The sequence below is a fragment of the Zootermopsis nevadensis genome, unplaced genomic scaffold (genome assembly GCF_977971745.1).
Source record: "Zootermopsis nevadensis isolate Lab colony 2312 unplaced genomic scaffold, Znev_1.0 Znev_ptg000030l, whole genome shotgun sequence".
NCBI lineage: Eukaryota > Metazoa > Arthropoda > Insecta > Blattodea > Termopsidae > Zootermopsis > Zootermopsis nevadensis.
Genome location: NW_028259162.1, coordinates 4,757,699 through 4,774,448, shown reverse-complemented (window position 1 = coordinate 4,774,448; position 16,750 = coordinate 4,757,699). Strand labels below are relative to the sequence as shown.

Below are 16,750 nucleotides of genomic sequence, written 5' to 3'. Positions count from 1 at the left end.
AGTTGCATTATCACTGCTCCAGAAGCAGCACATCGCATTCTTGAATATTGACTGACACTTGGCCTAAACCATCAGAAAAGTGAAAGAAGAAGTTATCGAGTATTTGAAGTACCAACTCCTACAAGGTAAACTGATACTCATTCGATATATTACGATTACGAAAGTATTATTTAAACTGACTTTTGATCGATTTTAAGACGAAGATTTGCAAGGGTGGGGCTGGACGTAAGTAGTTGACTGAACAAGAACTGTTGGTCTCTGAACAGCGACGTAAAGAACTACAACATCAGACATATTTAAGAAATAAAGAAAAGCGAAGTAAAACTTACATTGATAAACGTAGAAAAACTTATTCAAGTGGTGGTCAAGTGTTTAAACCCCCCATTCGGGGCGGTTAGTTTAGTTTCTTACACAAGGTTGGTGGCGTTTTACAAACTTGAGCAACCCTCCCTAGGAGCTCCGAAAGGAGCGCCCTGCTCTAGTAATTTAAATTTTCTGCCTTGGACATAGAATAGAATTTATTTACATTCCATAGATCCTTCTTAGGTTTAAGTCAAGGATATAGAATCGGTCATAAAACAAATACAATACACGTTTCTAGTACAAATATAAATGCATAGTTATAAGAGCTATTTACAGATTTTTGGAACTACAGTATTATAGCAAAATAATCATCTTATACTCTGCGCAAGGAGTGAGATACTAGTTTAATTCTGGGTAAAAAAAAATTTATATCGTGATTTAAAATTTTGATAGTATGTGGAAGGTTATTGAATAACTTAATTTCAATATAGTAAACCCCTTTATGAAATTTACGGAGGTTAAAATTTGGCTTCCGTAGATGTTAAGTTAGGTAAAGATAGGTTGGGGTTGGGTTAGATTAAGGTAATAATTACAAAGGATTAGGATGAGTTTTGGATTAGGTTAGGTTAAGATTTGTTAAGTAAGGTTAGGTTATGTTTAGTTAAGTCAGGTAAGTTAAGGGTACGTTATATAATGTTTTACGATGGGTTGGGTTGTCCTGGAGAATTTCTATCGTGTTCATTGGATGGTTGTGGGGATGTCCTGGAGAATTCCTGAAAAATTCCTAAAAAATCCTAGAGTAGTGTTGTAGAAGTCCTGGAGACGTTATTGGGAATGTTTTTTCTCATGGAGTATTGCTCGGGGAAATCCTTGAGAAGTCCTGAAAGGTTATTTGGAAGTCCTTAAGCGATGGTGGGTCTGATCCTATGCGAGTCGGTTACTTTGGATTCGTTTAAGTTTGATTGGGATAAGTTATATTGGATTAGGTTCCGTTTTGTGTTAAGTTAGGTTAAGTTAAGTTTGGTTAGGCTACGTTAAGTATGATTTTGAGGAAGACACTTATAGCAAACCGTGTTTACCAAATATCATAAAAATCTGTAAATAACATTCGTTGTTTAATTTGTTGAATCGTCCATCACAGGACAGTATTTAGTTAGTTATGTTATTATTTCGTTGTATGTAATTATTTTGTTCTGATATCGTTACCCAAGTGTGATTCTTATGGTCACACAAGAAATTTTAATCTAGGTATTTTAACGTCGTGTGCGTCCTCATGCGGTCATTTTCATATGACAAATTAATACGTACGAAAACCACTGCCACTATCTACTATATGAGGAATTTTTTTTTTGCAATTTACTCTTTAGGTTTTCTCACCGCGTTACATTGTATTGCTATGTATATTTGCCGTCTTATGCACATTTATACTCTTTGGTATCATAATTCCCTAAACAATGTAATGGTGGGCAACTTTATATTAATTTGGACATAAGGAAGCTTTTTTTTTTCTTTTTAATCCTGGCAAGTGACACATACTTCAAAGTGCAACTTTATGCATTTGCTGTTTGAAACAGTAGACATTATTAACGCATGACAAATACACTCATTGAATTATCTAGGACGACAAAGTGCCTGTAAATTTAATGCGAGAGTTGTGTCAAGGGAAGAAGGAATGTATGTTGTTTATTTGTTATTTATTAGTGACATTATGGAAGTAAGAGTTGTACCTTGAACTAGGCTATAACTGCTACATTAAAATTATTCTTATCTCTTCTTTCATCACTTAGTCAATTTTGTGTCAGAAGTGCTTTGCAGAACGTTCAGCATGTTACAAGTATTTTTACCCTTTTTATATTTTTGTTTCAGATGTCACCAAACTGGACGAAGGAGTTTAAAATTATATGTCAACGTTTGCTTTTCCGCTTAGTGGAAATATTGTCAAATGTTTTGTTTTGGGTGGTGTACCATGGCCCAGGAGAGAAGATGCCCCCCATTGAGAATCTCTTGCTGCTTGATACTGCAACCGCTATTGCCCATAAGATCCGGACACAGAAAGTAAGTTTGTAACAGGCTTTCTGGTACAGGTTACTCCCAAAGACTAGTAAGTATTCATTTGTTCAAGAAATTCACTGTTTAGAAGAAATATAATATTTTGTTACAAGAAACAGGATAGGGTAATTTTATAAATTTTAAGAATGCTTTGTTATTTTTATATTTCATTGCTACAGGTGTTATTTAAAAGTTGTGTATAACATTTTTGTGTTTTAGTAAAAGTGGCCAGGGTTTATAACAAATCAAAAGGTGCACTTAAATGGAAGGTATGCAGGATATGAAATACAGTGTGTTTACTGATAAAGTTGAATGTAACTGTCACTTGCTGGCTTTCAGTAGGAACTGCAGGACTCACCACAAGCAGTGCAGGATTTTCCCAATATGAGAAGTATTGCTCTATAAAAACAATAAAATCAACATACCTATCTTATAGTAGTTCTTGCCTGGAACCAAGAAGCGACAGTTGCAGTTAACTTTATCATTGAATCCAGTGTAGTATGAATAGCAGAGAGAGAATCATCACTGTCTAATGTTTGCTTCCAAATGACCTAAGAGATGGGGATTGATTTTCACTCTTGTATGCATAGTCAAACATCAGTGAATTTAAATGACCAGATGCCTTACACGCATAAATACTCTTAACTGTTCTGTAGTTATAAACATTTGCAACAGAGGACTGGTATCATGCTGTAAAGATATTGCCTGATTATGTCTGTTGACTGAAATTCCAGGGAACACCCCTGCATCATTTAACTGCTTTATTGTTTTAAGTATTTAAAGTAGGATAGGATCTATTAAAGTGATTCTTATGTTCTGCCAGTAAATTAATCTAACAGAAGTCACATCCTGTTATACTCACAGTGAGCCTTTCCAGGTGGCAGGAATTTAGTGTCAGTAACAGTGAAAGCATTAAATTAGCATTTATTTGCAAGTGCATAAAGTATGAATTTGCATTGTAGAGACAGCACAGTTATAACATGGTAACGTAATGCAACAGTGTTGTGGAATCACATTTTAGTGAAAATGTTTTTTAATGGATGTTTTTGCTTTTCTTCACAGGTGACAAGTGTAGAAGTTTTAGAAACCTTTGTTGCTAGAATAAAGGAAGTGAACCCTATCTTGAACTGTGTTGTAGATGAAAGATTTAGCGAAGCATTAGAAGATGCGCGTAAAGTGGATGAATTCATTCAGTCTGGAGTTAAATCATTACAAGATATTGAAAAAGATACTCCTTTTCTTGGAGTACCTTTCTCTACTAAGGACTGTCTCCAAGTGACAGGTAAGACTGTAAAGCACCAAAGACAAATTTAGTATGACATCACTTAATAGGTTAGCACTGCAGTATTACAGTAAATTTTGGATTTTTCTTTCAGCTTTTCTGACAGATTTATCATGATTTTCCTCAGTCCCTCCAAACATATTTTTCTATAATACCTTATATCAGACCACGACCACTTATTTCCATACCATTTGTATTTTTTTTTAAAAAAATTTCATGCTATTATCCTTTGCTGAATGTGCATCATGGTCCAGCTGACCATGCTTCGTGTTATCATACTGCTAAACCCCCAGATTTGAAGTCCAGCTGGCAGCCCTGTTGTACTGGGATTCAAATCCCATTTTCCTATACACTGAAGGTTAATCTGTGCAGCAAAGCATAATTAAATAAACCAAGAAACAAAATCATGTAATGCTTGATTTTTATTATGTATACTTCATTGTTGATATGAATGTTTCACTGGTTTTGTAGATGACTTTCAATAACTTGTTACCATTGAAGTAACACAGTTTTCTCTTCATATTCTAGGTTTGTCTCATACAGCTGGTCTGTACTGCAGGAGAAATGTTAAGGCCCCACAAGATGCTTATGCTATAGCACGCATGAGGGAAGCAGGAGGAATTCCTTTTGCTATAACAAATGTTTCTGAAGTTTGCATGTGGTGGGAAAGCAATAATACAGTCTATGGGCGCTCAAACAATCCATATAACACAAACCACATAGTTGGAGGCTCTTCAGGAGGGGAGGTAAGGTTTAATTATAGGACAGGTCATAAATGCACAGTGATTTCAGCAATTGTGCTATTTGTTTATGCCTGTAGTTCCTCTCTCAGGATATTCCTCAGTTACTATCTCATACTCTGGATGATCTCTGAGTCTGTCTGAATTTTGTCTCCTTGTGAGGTACTTTTTAATTTAGGGAACAGACAAAAGTCATTAGATGCTAAAGAGGGTATATGAAGTCCCTGGCAAACAAGTGAAAAGCTGTGCTTGGTCAAGTATAACCTTATGGAGAGCTCTAAGAAGGCTAGTACATTGTCAGGCAATATCTGTAGGCTTCTGCTAGTTAAGTGATGATTGATGGGGAAATACTGTAGTAGGTTCTCTGAGAAAATTATGTCACTGCCACTTTGTCACAAATTCAACTTATTTATGCCTGTGTACAGTCCAGGTTAAATAATATTTTTATAAAAGTCTGTTAATTGGTTTGTGTTTATGTTTTTGATTTATAGGGTTGCTTATTGGCTGCAGCTGGTTCACCCTTGGGCATTGGTTCAGATATTGGTGGATCCATCCGCATGCCTTGTTTTTTTAATGGTATATTTGGTCACAAACCCTCCAAAGGTGAGAAAACTTGACATTTAACCCTGTGTATCGGCCCTTTCTAAACCTAGCAGTTAAAGCAGTAACCTACACAAAAGGATTTTCACTTGCAGGCAGTATTTGGGTAACTTATAAAGTGTCTTAATTTCATTTCCACAGTAATACCATCAAAGTAATATGATGTAATGATATTTTAGGGATTGTCTCAAATCAAGGTCAGCATCCATATCCATCTGAGGAACAGGAGGGCTTCTTGGGGGTTGGTCCTATGTGCAGATTTGCTGTTGACCTTTTGCCAACCCTGAGAATCATTGCCGGCAAAAATGCTGACAGACTCCAACTAGATACAAAGGTTGGTAGCAGTATATTTTATCTTCCTGTTGCTTCCAGACCTTAATTTACACGTTCTCTCTTTATGGCAAGTGATATTTCATAATCCAATAATATTTTAACATTTTGAAGTTTAGCTAGCTTGTTATGAAACTTACATGTAGCTTATGGATACTTTTTAAGAAATACAGCTTTTCAAAAAAAAAATAGTGACTCCTAAACTAATCCTCTTATCTACATTATTTAAAGACTGAAATGTAGAGAAATACCCAAGGAACATACAGTATTATTTACTTTTACATAGTTACTGGTTTGTTATAACTATTACTAAAAGATACTTCTTCACACCACATGGTTTGTTAACAGACAGTATTTTGCTGATAATTAAAATATTTGCTCAAATATTTATCGCTGCTATGTAATGTCTCTATCATTATTGTCATAGTTTTTTGCATCCAGACTGGTAGTACTGTCTTAAGAAATTCCTCATTTAATTGATATATTTTCTAGCACTCTTTACTTCAGTCCTCCTGTGTCGTGCCCTCATCTTAATTTTGATATTCGTAGTCTTATATTAAAACCACTAACAGTCCACCATATCTACAAGTGCTCACTGCATAAAACAAAGTGTATCCATTGCTGACTGTCTTTAGACCACCTGTTTATGTTTTATGAGATTCCATTAAGTAAATGTTTCAGGTTGATATCCATAAGATAAAATTCTATTACATGGAGGATGACGGAGGGTCAGCTGTTGTAAGTTCAGTACATCCAGAGATCAAGTTGGCTCTCCGTAAAGCAGTGCTTCATTTGGACAAGGCATATGGTATCAAAGCACAGAAGGTAATAAGTGAAGCAAGTCGGTGCTTACACGCAAATGCTAAAACAGGAGAGTCTGTCTGATGTGTATCCATATGGTTCTTTGTAATATAATGTGGGAACAATTGGCTCAGTATGCATCACACCTTCATTCCTCAATCAGTTGTAACTTTTGTCTTCCCTTTTCTTGGCATCTGATGAATCTAGCATTTCTTGCTTTTCTCTTACTATGCGATCTAAATGTAGAGAATTTATTCATTTGTGGTGGTTATTTTGAGTTTATAATACTTGTTTATTTTGGTTTTCTTCTTTCACAGCTTCATTTTATATATTATAAGTTTATGTTTTGATCAGTAGAGGTTTAAGTCAGGATATTAAAAATGACTGCTTGGATAGGATCATGTTTTCAGTTTGACCTGTTCAGGGAGAGAACGCTGACTGAAGGTAGTGGTATAACTGTAATGTTGTGAATACATAACTATGCACAGGCAGGTTGCTGTATGTTGCAGAAACTATATATCTGGTGTTAATCTCTGTGAAACTTTCTTTGGACCATTAGTCCTTTTCTGTTATGTATATTTTTAATAGGACCTGAAGTATGGCTATCAGCTATCTAGACTGAGATTTTTGTTATTTTCTGTTTTGCCAGCTGTATCTTGAATAGTACCTTCTAATAGAATGTGACCATCTTCTTCAAAATCCTTACCTACAACCATTTATGACGATTTTTAAATCTCATTCCATGTTGTGTATCCTATGTAGATGTATTGTGAAATAGTGCAATAATGAGTCAGACAGTTGAATGTGGTTCACGTCCTCATAGCTTGATTCTGTGACATGCTTTGTAATATTATTCTCTCACCTCATTTTTAATGAATTTCCCTGTCATAATTAAGTATTATTTATTCTTTACTCCATCCAGCCTGCATGTTTGGGCCATAACAATTGTCTTTACCCCACTATCCTAACAATATTATGTAACCTAACAAGATTTTTTCCCTATATAATATCATATATTTATAGGTTCAGGTAAAGAAAATGAAGAATTCAGCTGCCATTTGGTTTGCTAAAATGAAGACAAAGGATGGTCCAGCTTTTTCTGAACACCTTCTAGACTGTAAGGTATGGGTCATTGTTAGATACATTGATGAAGAGAGCTTTCGTTTTAATAGAATTTAATTTAATTTGTTTTCCAAATGTATTATTTGTGATTTAACATACCGTATGGCCTGTGCTCATTTATTGCAGATATAAATATACTGTTGCTAAGCTAGTCACACTAATTTAAATATTTGCTATAAAATATTTAAAATAAAGCTATGGATTTGAATGAGATATAGATTTCATGCCTTGTACAGTAAAAAGTTTTTGATTTGAGCTTCATGTCAAATTTGGGGTTGTGTTGGGATTGATACAAACCAAAACAAATTCACTTGACACAATTTGGTGTAGACTACCAATGCCAGTTATTATACAAATATATTGGTTGTTTCAGAGAAAAAAAATGTGGACAGGCAAACAGGTGGATGTGATCCCCCTCCCCTGCACTTTATGTGTAGAACACATACAGGTTCATTATTAAAATGTACTTTTTCTCACCTGTCCCACAACAGTGGTCATGGATTTGTACTGTAGTTAATTATAAAAGCTGTGTTAATGCTGTCTCAGTAAACCATATAGCAAAATTATAATTATACAGTTACTTTATTTTCTAGGGCTCAGTCAATGTGTACTGGGAGTTACTGAAGTGGTTCATAGGTATGTCCAAGCACACTTTTATTGGTATTACAACAGCGCTAGTTGAAAACTGGGGCATTAAATATGGGTGTGAACACCACAGATACCTAATTGGCCAGTGCAGTCAGCTTTATGAAGAATTACAGGTAAGGCCCTATTTTGTGTTTGTAAAGTATGTCTTATTTTCATGTAGATATGACTATCTTGATTGTGTAAGAGTACCACATTAGGAGTGCTGTGCATGCATTGTACATCAGTGCACAACAGTGGATGGTGCTGGCATGACATGCAATGCACAGCAGTCCTTGCTGGCAGGTTGTATGCCAGTTTGAACCTGTGGACCAAGCATGGCTAAACAAAGACTGATAAACAATTCTCAGTTAAGAATTTTGAGACAGTTTTTAAACTTTCTCCAAGTATCATTAAGTTTCAGGCCACTTCCTTTGAAACAAGGAATTTCCCAAATGTTATTTACAGTCACATGTTGACCCATAATGAATTTGTTTCATGTATATATGTAACATAAATCATTCACCATAAAATATGTAAGGAAGTCAGGTTTTCCCCACTTTATTCCTCTTAGTCCATGGTATAAAGGAAACTAGTTTACATCTGCTGTAAGTTATAAAAGCAAAGCCCATCTGTGTTATTTCTTGTGATTAAAATACTTACAATTGTTGATTATGTCAGCTAGGTCTCAGAGCTCACTGTGTCCCCGACTAGTGAGTGGAAGAGGATGCAGACCTAGGAATTTCTTTCTTGGTATAGAAGAAGGCAGGGAACACCAGTAGTAGCAAGATAACTAAGTTTTGTACTTCTCCAAGTAGAACAATAAAAGCAGGTCAATTGGTTATTTGATCATTAACATACTGGAGCAGAATCTCAGGTCTGTGATAAACACAGGAAGTTCCCATTTCATAAAGTTTTAGCACTACAATACCATAATTAGCACAATAATTCTCACTAGTACATCACAGCCAATTCCATCCAGGTTCTGTTTGAGAGTTTAGGAATTAATTTATCATTCTTCCCACTAATGTCAAACCTCAAAAATACTTAACAGATTGAAAGAATTATAAAGGTTCATCCAAAAGAATTACTAGCTTGTAAGTGGCATTCCAGTACTTGTATTGGTAACTTCCGAAACTGGATGGGCTTGGTGTGCGAAGATTTCCTGCAGCACCAGTGTAATGCTTATTCTGCTCTGATTTAGTCTTCACAGCTTCTTTAATTCTTTGAAGCCAAAGCTTATCAAAATAGTCAAGAATTCAGTCCATAACACAAATAAAAAATAAAGAATGTGCTAACAAGGTGAGTTCTGATGAGGTCTCAGAAATAAGTTATAAATGACCCTGCAAAAAGGAAGAGGAACAAAGGTGCTAAATAGCAAGAAAAGGTTCAGAAGTTAAAGGAAATACTTGAGGTTCTCACAGTGGCAAAGATGTTAGTTTGGTCTTTTGGGTTATGATGCTGTGTGGTCTTGCACATAGTTAACTGATGTATTGGAGGAATGTATCAGTTCAGTCTTCAGGGTGGAAGATGGAGACATTGGTAACCACCTACAAGACCGAACAGCATCCAGAAGGCCACAGTCAAGTTGAAGGAAGAATCCGTTAATGACTGTACTCTGACCACTTCCTGATATGCTTGGTATTAGTAGGAAACAGTCTTTTGTAAAAGAGAACTCAGTTTAATAAATTATTTGATTTGTTATTGATAGTTTCTTGGGCTTTTTCTGTCTTGTCAGTGCTGACTGTAATATACAACCATTAATACCCTTTAAGATTTTTTTTTACCTGTTCAATAATAATCAAAAAAATTGTTGGTGTGTACCAGCATTGTAGTCAATATTTTTACTGCAAACCCTTTATTTAATATTTGTATGATTTTTATATTAATGCAATGTTATTTTGGTTTAAAATGACCAAGAAGGACCACAGTTACCAAATATTTGTAGGATTGAACCACTATAAAAGTATTTGATTTACAAATTTTTTGTTATACAGAACTTTCTGGGAACACACCCACTACATAAGTTGGGGTGTATCTGTACTTACATAGTTTATTCATAAAAGTCAGTGATTTATAGTCAAAACTTCAGTGTACTGGAAATAAAAAATCTTTACTGGATGTTTTTCATGAATAATTTAAAGGGGTTTATAGTTATTACAAGTTGTGGAAACTTTTGTTTGTGTAATAACATTCTCATTCTCAGGATATGCTGGGAAGTGATGGTATACTGCTGTATCCAACACACCCAGTTCCAGCACCCTACCACAATGAACCTCTAGTGAAACCGTTCAACTTCTCATATACTGGGATCTTCAATGTCCTGGGACTGCCTGCTACACATTGTCCTTTAGGACTAAATTCACAGGGCCTACCAATTGGAATACAGGTACAAATTGAAGTAGTTGGTAATTAATGATAAGATAATATGAGCAGGTACTGTTACTTGTGGTTATTTTCTGTATCTTTTATTAAGGTGAACTATATATAGAGTTTGTAAATGTAGTCAGATAATAGAATGGGGTCACTTGACCATATTTGCCTGATTTTAATACATACCTCAGTTTTGTAACATTAGTTGTACAAAACATAATGAATAGTACCTGAGTACAGAAACATTTTTTGGAAGTATTTTATTGAAAAAATTGTTGTGCATCAGTTAAAAAAGTTTATACTTGGTAATACACTAACCTAATCTTCACATAAATCTTTGTAGTTGGAATTGCTACTGTTATCAGTAGATTCATCACATTCATTACTTGAACTTCATCTGATTCCTGAAGAATGTTATCACCTATCTCATAGTAGCAAAATTTAATGTGAATAAATATAAGGTGCAGTCAGTCAGCTTTTGAGTGGTTTTGGGGAGGGGAATAACATTTGGGAAAATATTGTATATACTAAAGAATGCTGCTAAATACTCTTTTGACAATAGTGTACAAAAATCCATTCAGGTGAAGTCTTGAACAGTATTACGATGTTGCTGCCAGGTGAAAGATTTGCAACCTACAAGATCTAATCCATAGGAATCTAAAATATACCACATTATAGATGGTGGTCTTCCGAATTGCAGCATACAGCATTTCAGATGTGTGCCAACATTTTGGGTGATCATAGTGCCTCCATCTTCAGTGCTGAAGATGGAGGCACTATGTTTCTTCAAAATGTTGGCACACAACCAAAATGCTACACAGAGAAACAATGCAGCCATGAAAACATGATATCCTCTATTGAGTTTTATTCTTTTACTTTCAGGCAGTTGCCTCACTAAATCAGGATCGCTTGACACTTGCAGTAGCACTTGAAATGGAGAAGGCTTTTGGTGGCTGGGTACCACCATCAATAACAGTGTGATATTTGCATTGTGCCTTGACAAGAATATGTTATGGGATAGTGTAGAAGATGAATAAAAGTTCAGTATGAAACTACCAGAGAAGACCAAGATACTTTGCATTATTTTCATTGCTTTGAAGTGGGCAGAAGGGTTATTTTATATGCTGTTAACTATTTTACTGTAAATCTGATTAATTTTATGCATATCAGAAAATTGGCAAGTTATATTATTACAGTGTTAATTATTGTGAGTACAAGATGCAGACCTATTGATGTGGCACTAGAAAGGTATATGTATATGCATATATTTTTGCCATTTTTAAATTTATGCCTTTGTGAATGTTTCATCATGTACATCATTCTCGTGGTGAAGGGTGTTTAGCCATATCCAATCCTTAAGCTTAAAGGACCAGTTATTGTCAGCTATCTTTTTTATTCATCATATTTACAGATCCCCAGCATGTCTGGGGGATTTCCCTCTGTCTGTAACCTTTGAATATGCATCTTCTTAACATTAAGAAGGATCTTTGGGAGGTCAGTTGTGAGGTCCAGAGGTGGATGAAAGCTCATAATCATGTCCAGTTAAACACTTGCCAGTAGACTCTGGTTTATACTGTCACATTGTGTTTATTTAAGCTCCCTTCTGTTGCTTTCCATTTATTTCTCTGTAGGTTTTCCTACCCAAAGTGGCACAAATCATAAGTTAATGATATAACTCATTGATTTATCATTCTGCAGTCACATGTAAGATTTGAGGTTCTTGTGGTGATGATTTGCGATGGGCTGATCACTCATCCAAGCAATCCTACCAATGTCCAAATAGATCAAATGAATAAATAAAAAACCTCGACACCTGGGGGTATAAGAGGATAAAGATTAAGTAAGTAAAGTAAAGTGGTGATGATGTTCTTTCAGGTTGTAATGCTGTATAGACTCATATGTAGATACCTTTTTGGAGAAAGAGTATGAAGATGGAGACAGTATGTTTCTCCAGAATGTTGGTATCTGTGACTACATGGTGTCACAACCTAGAACAACGTCATCTTTTTCAAATAAATGTTTATGCTACATGAAGGTTGTCAATTGTAATCTCAAAATTTCATGTCATTACCATATTTCACTTTTAACGCATAAATGAATATTTTAATACAACATTTTTAAGTATGTTTTGTAGCCATGTTAAATTCTACATGCCTAACTAGAATGGCTCATTTTGCTGTGAGAGGAAAGAAGCCATTTTATTGTTTTACATTATACACGTAAGTGTCCTTAAACAAAGTAACAACTTTTTTATGATCTATCTCCAGAAAATTGTGGGACCCTATTGATGGAATTCATTAGAAAGTGAAAGTGCAGTGACTTCCAGTAATATGGTGTTAAAATAATGATGCATAATATTATCATCAGAATATGTTTAATTTTGTAAGTTCTTTTTTACTTCACATGTTGCTTATTTTCCATTTTCACATTTCCTTGTTGTTTGACACTGTATGAGTAGTACCGCTTTATTTATTTTTTTGTTTTCTGCTTTGGTCACAACATGTCATCAGACTTCCATTAATGTTTTTCCTCGTGTGCATTTATTTAAGATCCATGGGTCCTTATTCATTTTGCTTATACAATGTGTGCTTTGCATAATACATAATTATCTTTATTTGATATTAAGCGTTTTGCATGTTCCACATATCTTGCTTGAAAATACCTCCTTGTTTGTCTGATGGATGTTTTCAACATGCAACTCTGTATTATTGTAAAGTGAATTTTGCAGAAGTAAATGTTGTATTTGATAAATAAATATCACAGAAATTGATCAGTACAACTGTATGAATGAAATGAAATTTGTAAACATTTTTTGTGAGCATTTAGCACACATTAGTTTTGCCAGTTTGATAACAGAATTAATTGGGTTTCTTTTGAAATGTATGTTCATATGTATAATAATTAATGCTGTATTTATAATATATGAACTGTATTATCATTCCTCTCAGTTTGCTACAGTGGTGCTTCATTTTATTTTACTGTTAAAACCATTTATAATGTACTGTATTATCATATGTGTGTTCAAATGTGGTCTTCTAGGTTTTGACACCATGTTATCATGTCCATGGTTTCCAGCATTTCAAAGGAACATACTTCCTGCATCTCATACTCTGGAGATAGAGACTGTTTATTTCTCTGAAACACTGGTAACCAGCAAACATGAAAATTTAAAATCCCATATACAGGTTGCATATGTGATACTAATTTTCAAACTCAAGTGGGGAATAGGCTCAAGTTAACGTGTTATTTAAATGATGAAGGAACTACTTCATGTATGCTTTAGATAGCACTGACCATTGCGTCTCAAGACACATGGCCATTTGCTTGTTTTGAATTGTATCTACCCTTGCTTTACTTGTTACTTGTTTTATAAATTATTTGTTAAACAGTTACATGTATACCAAGTTAAAAGAGCAGAAAAGATAATGGTTATTGGTCTTTAAGCAGTTTTGGTCTGCCAAAAACTTGGCCACCGTACCTTCCAAACTTATTCTATATAAACACATTACTTTTTTAATTATTAATTAATTTATTATTCACTGCATGTTTCCAATTGATTCTGCTTTTTTCTATTTGGTGTACATGTAAATATAAATTAACCATAATATTAGTTGTATTTAAGTTGAACTTTGAGGCCTTTTAAAGTAAAGAAATATGCCATTGCACCAAAAACGTATATGTGATCTTATGGGTAACGAGAAATATTACAATATATATATATATATGAATGCTGCATTGGTTCATACTGAATGCTTTTTTCGATAAATATATTTTTGCTATGTAACTTTTCTGCCTGTCTACCTGATGTGTGAGAATACATCTCACATAGAAATGTTGCTTTATTTAACAAATATTTCATACATTAATTATAAAATGAAACACAGCAACATTAGATAGATATATTGACAAATAAATTTACAGGACTGATGAAAAAGTGTGGCAGGGTGATAGAGATAATTTACCAGGTAAACATACCAAAGTAGCCTGGGCATTCTGCACCCAGTCACTTGACTTGCAAAAATTCATTCAAATGCCTTATATTATATGCTCTTAACAAAAATATTGGAAAATTTTAGTAGAACATCCCAATATCAAATTTTATGAAAATCTGTTTAAAGTTTCACACACACAAGTCATTCTGTGCAGACACACACACTGAAAGTAACAGGCACATTTTTGCGATATTTTGTTGTGAATATGCCTAAAAATTGCTAATGCAGACTGACCTGGACATTCATACAGTATGCATTTTGAATGCCTACGTCATATGAGAAATAATGCCATGACCCACATAAGTGTGTAGTCAGAGTCTGAGTCACTTAATGTTATGAATATTCTTCAAAATAGAAGAATGCATAACACTATGGGATATTATTTCCTTTGCAGTGCAATGTGCATCCTACACAATAAAAAAAACAATGTCTCAATTCCAGAATACAAGTGTTTGTACCTTAAACTTATTTTTTCCATTGATTCCATTTTGTACTAATTAGTCGTATGTGGCAGGCAGCATTTTGCCCATTAACTTTTATATGGAGAGTCAGTTGTGATCTGTCAGTCTCTTAGGACCAGCTGCACTGCTATGGAATTTCTCATACTTTAAAACTTCATGTTAATTTTGGTGTTTGAAACATATATATCAAAAACAGTGGGCATTGTGTTGCAATGTATCACTCATTACAAACCTTCAAGAGTCATTAGGATTTCATTATTATGTAGCAAAATATTTTAAAATAATGATTTAAGAAGAAGGTTTGAGGCAGTGTTGGTTGTATGTTTAATATAAGATAATGAACATGTGGTTTCTGTTTATCTAAGTATGATACAAAATTAATTATAGTTGCTTCTTGGTGTACTACATTTAATCAATATTATAGAGAATTCTTACCTCAGAAGATGGCTGTCTTCTGGGTTGTTGTGCCATGTAGTCTGGTAGAAGTTTGCCGACTTCTCAGAGGTCCTTGCTGCCTCCATCATCAGGGCGATGAGTCAAGGATCTCTGAAATGTCGGTAAACTTCTACCAGTCTACACGGCACAACAACCCAGAAGACAGCCATCTTCAGACTCACTGCTGTGGAAACCTCGAATCCCACAATTCTTACCTCTGGTAACCATCAGTTTCTTCTGACCATATTCCTAATGTTTATAGGAATAACACTGGTAAATACAAATAATAAGTAATTATGTTTGTGTGACAGCCATCAGTTAAAGTTTTCAGCATACATTAAATATGAATCTCATGTATTTTCATGTGTTCTCAAATATATTTGTTACCATGTCATTGTTGTTACTGATTCAGTTGAGTAGACAATAAGTTGTTTTGTTGCATTGTATTTATGCCTTATCCAGAAGCATTTATCACCTAAATACCATAATGGCCTTAAAAACCATATGTACAATATTATTTGTAATATAATTTATACTTTAAAAAAATTGTATTTCAGAAATGAGTTGCAAGTACAGCTCACTGAACAAGCAGGCATATTGTTAATGATCCAGACTTATATTTGGGAGGTACCTGGTTCAAATCTGCCATGGATTACTAGCTATCCCATCAGTCTGTCCAAGCAAATGCTAGGATAATACCTTCAAATAGACCAAGACCATCTTCAAATTGTTACTGCTTGCCATTCATGATCATCTTCCCACCTCATTTGATGATATATAAATTATGAAGAACACTATTAAATTACTTAAGAATTCAAATAGGAGTTTTACTTGTATATGTAGTATATGTTTTCCTGTTGTGATGGGATGGACAACCAATAACGGCCCCATTGTTCATCCCCTAGATAATATGGGAGGCGGAAGAGATGTAGCTAAGCAAAGCCATGTAGGGTACAGTACTGTCTTCTTCATGGCCACCAGTGAGGAAGGCTGGTTAAGACAGAAAGAGAAGATGACTCCTAGAGGGCCAGGTGAGGCATGGTCATAGAGCACCATTGCCATATCTGGCCATCATCTGGAGAAGTGGACCATGGCAGAACATGTCATCATCCTGGGCCATCTCATCCTGAATGACTGTAGTATCCTAGCCAAGAAATCCAGAAGACTAGATAATCAGGAAAGCGACAAAGATTGAACTCCATGAACAGTGGAGATGGGTACTTCCTGAGGTGATCATGGAAGTCTTTCATTCACAGTATGAAATAAGAAGAGGTTCTGTCTCAGAAACAAGACATACTTCCTCTTCATCCATTTTCCTTTCTGGGGGTCTGATAAGAACTGCTGCTCTTCCTCTTGACTGAACCTTCCTCTCTTGTGGCCATGTAAAGGGTACTGTTTTATTTTCATACTGGCCGAAACTCAGCTTCATCTATGCAAGTATCTGAATGGGGTGGGTGTTCCTTCAAAATGTTGGTATAAAACCTGATGACTGCATGGAACAACAACCCAGAAACCACAACCTAAACTCATCCCATAGTATGATTCTTGGATAATAATCCAAACACTTTGCCAACAGTGTTAACCAAGAAAGTCTATGAAGATCATGTTCTGTGTTATGACACTGTGTTCTCTTGCAGA

General features: G+C 34.9%; 1 protein-coding gene across 7 annotated transcripts; it reads left to right on the top strand.

Annotated features, from left to right (window-relative positions):
- Positions 1 to 2: 2 nt before the first annotated feature.
- LOC110830191 (fatty-acid amide hydrolase 2-A) lies at positions 3 to 15,506 on the top strand. Of its 7 annotated transcripts, none has more exons than XM_022064829.2 (11): positions 3 to 125; positions 2,170 to 2,358; positions 3,415 to 3,634; positions 4,163 to 4,380; positions 4,866 to 4,977; positions 5,154 to 5,308; positions 5,986 to 6,129; positions 7,129 to 7,227; positions 7,821 to 7,988; positions 10,058 to 10,240; positions 11,107 to 15,506. In XM_022064829.2, exons 2-11 carry the CDS (start codon positions 2,170 to 2,172, stop codon positions 11,203 to 11,205), a joined length of 1,587 nt encoding a protein of 528 aa, XP_021920521.1. In that variant the 5' UTR covers positions 3 to 125; the 3' UTR covers positions 11,206 to 15,506. The 7 variants fall into 7 exon arrangements, with proteins under 7 accessions (XP_021920521.1, XP_021920503.1, XP_021920483.1 ...); XM_022064811.2 differs by lacking the exon at positions 3 to 125 and adding an exon at positions 1,197 to 1,215; XM_022064791.2 differs by lacking the exon at positions 3 to 125 and adding an exon at positions 1,651 to 1,765.
- The last annotated feature ends 1,244 nt before the right edge of the window (positions 15,507 to 16,750 follow it).

Excerpts from the sequence above, each read along its gene's own strand:
- LOC110830191 (XM_022064791.2), top strand. The coding sequence starts at position 1,700 with ATGTATATTTGCCGTCTTATGCACATTTATACTCTTTGGTATCATAAT. Across the intron at positions 1,766-2,169 it reads ATTCCCTAAACAATGTAATG|ATGTCACCAAACTGGACGAA; the intron begins GTGGGCAACTTT and ends TTTTTGTTTCAG. Across the intron at positions 6,130-7,128 it reads ATGGTATCAAAGCACAGAAG|GTTCAGGTAAAGAAAATGAA; the intron begins GTAATAAGTGAA and ends ATATATTTATAG.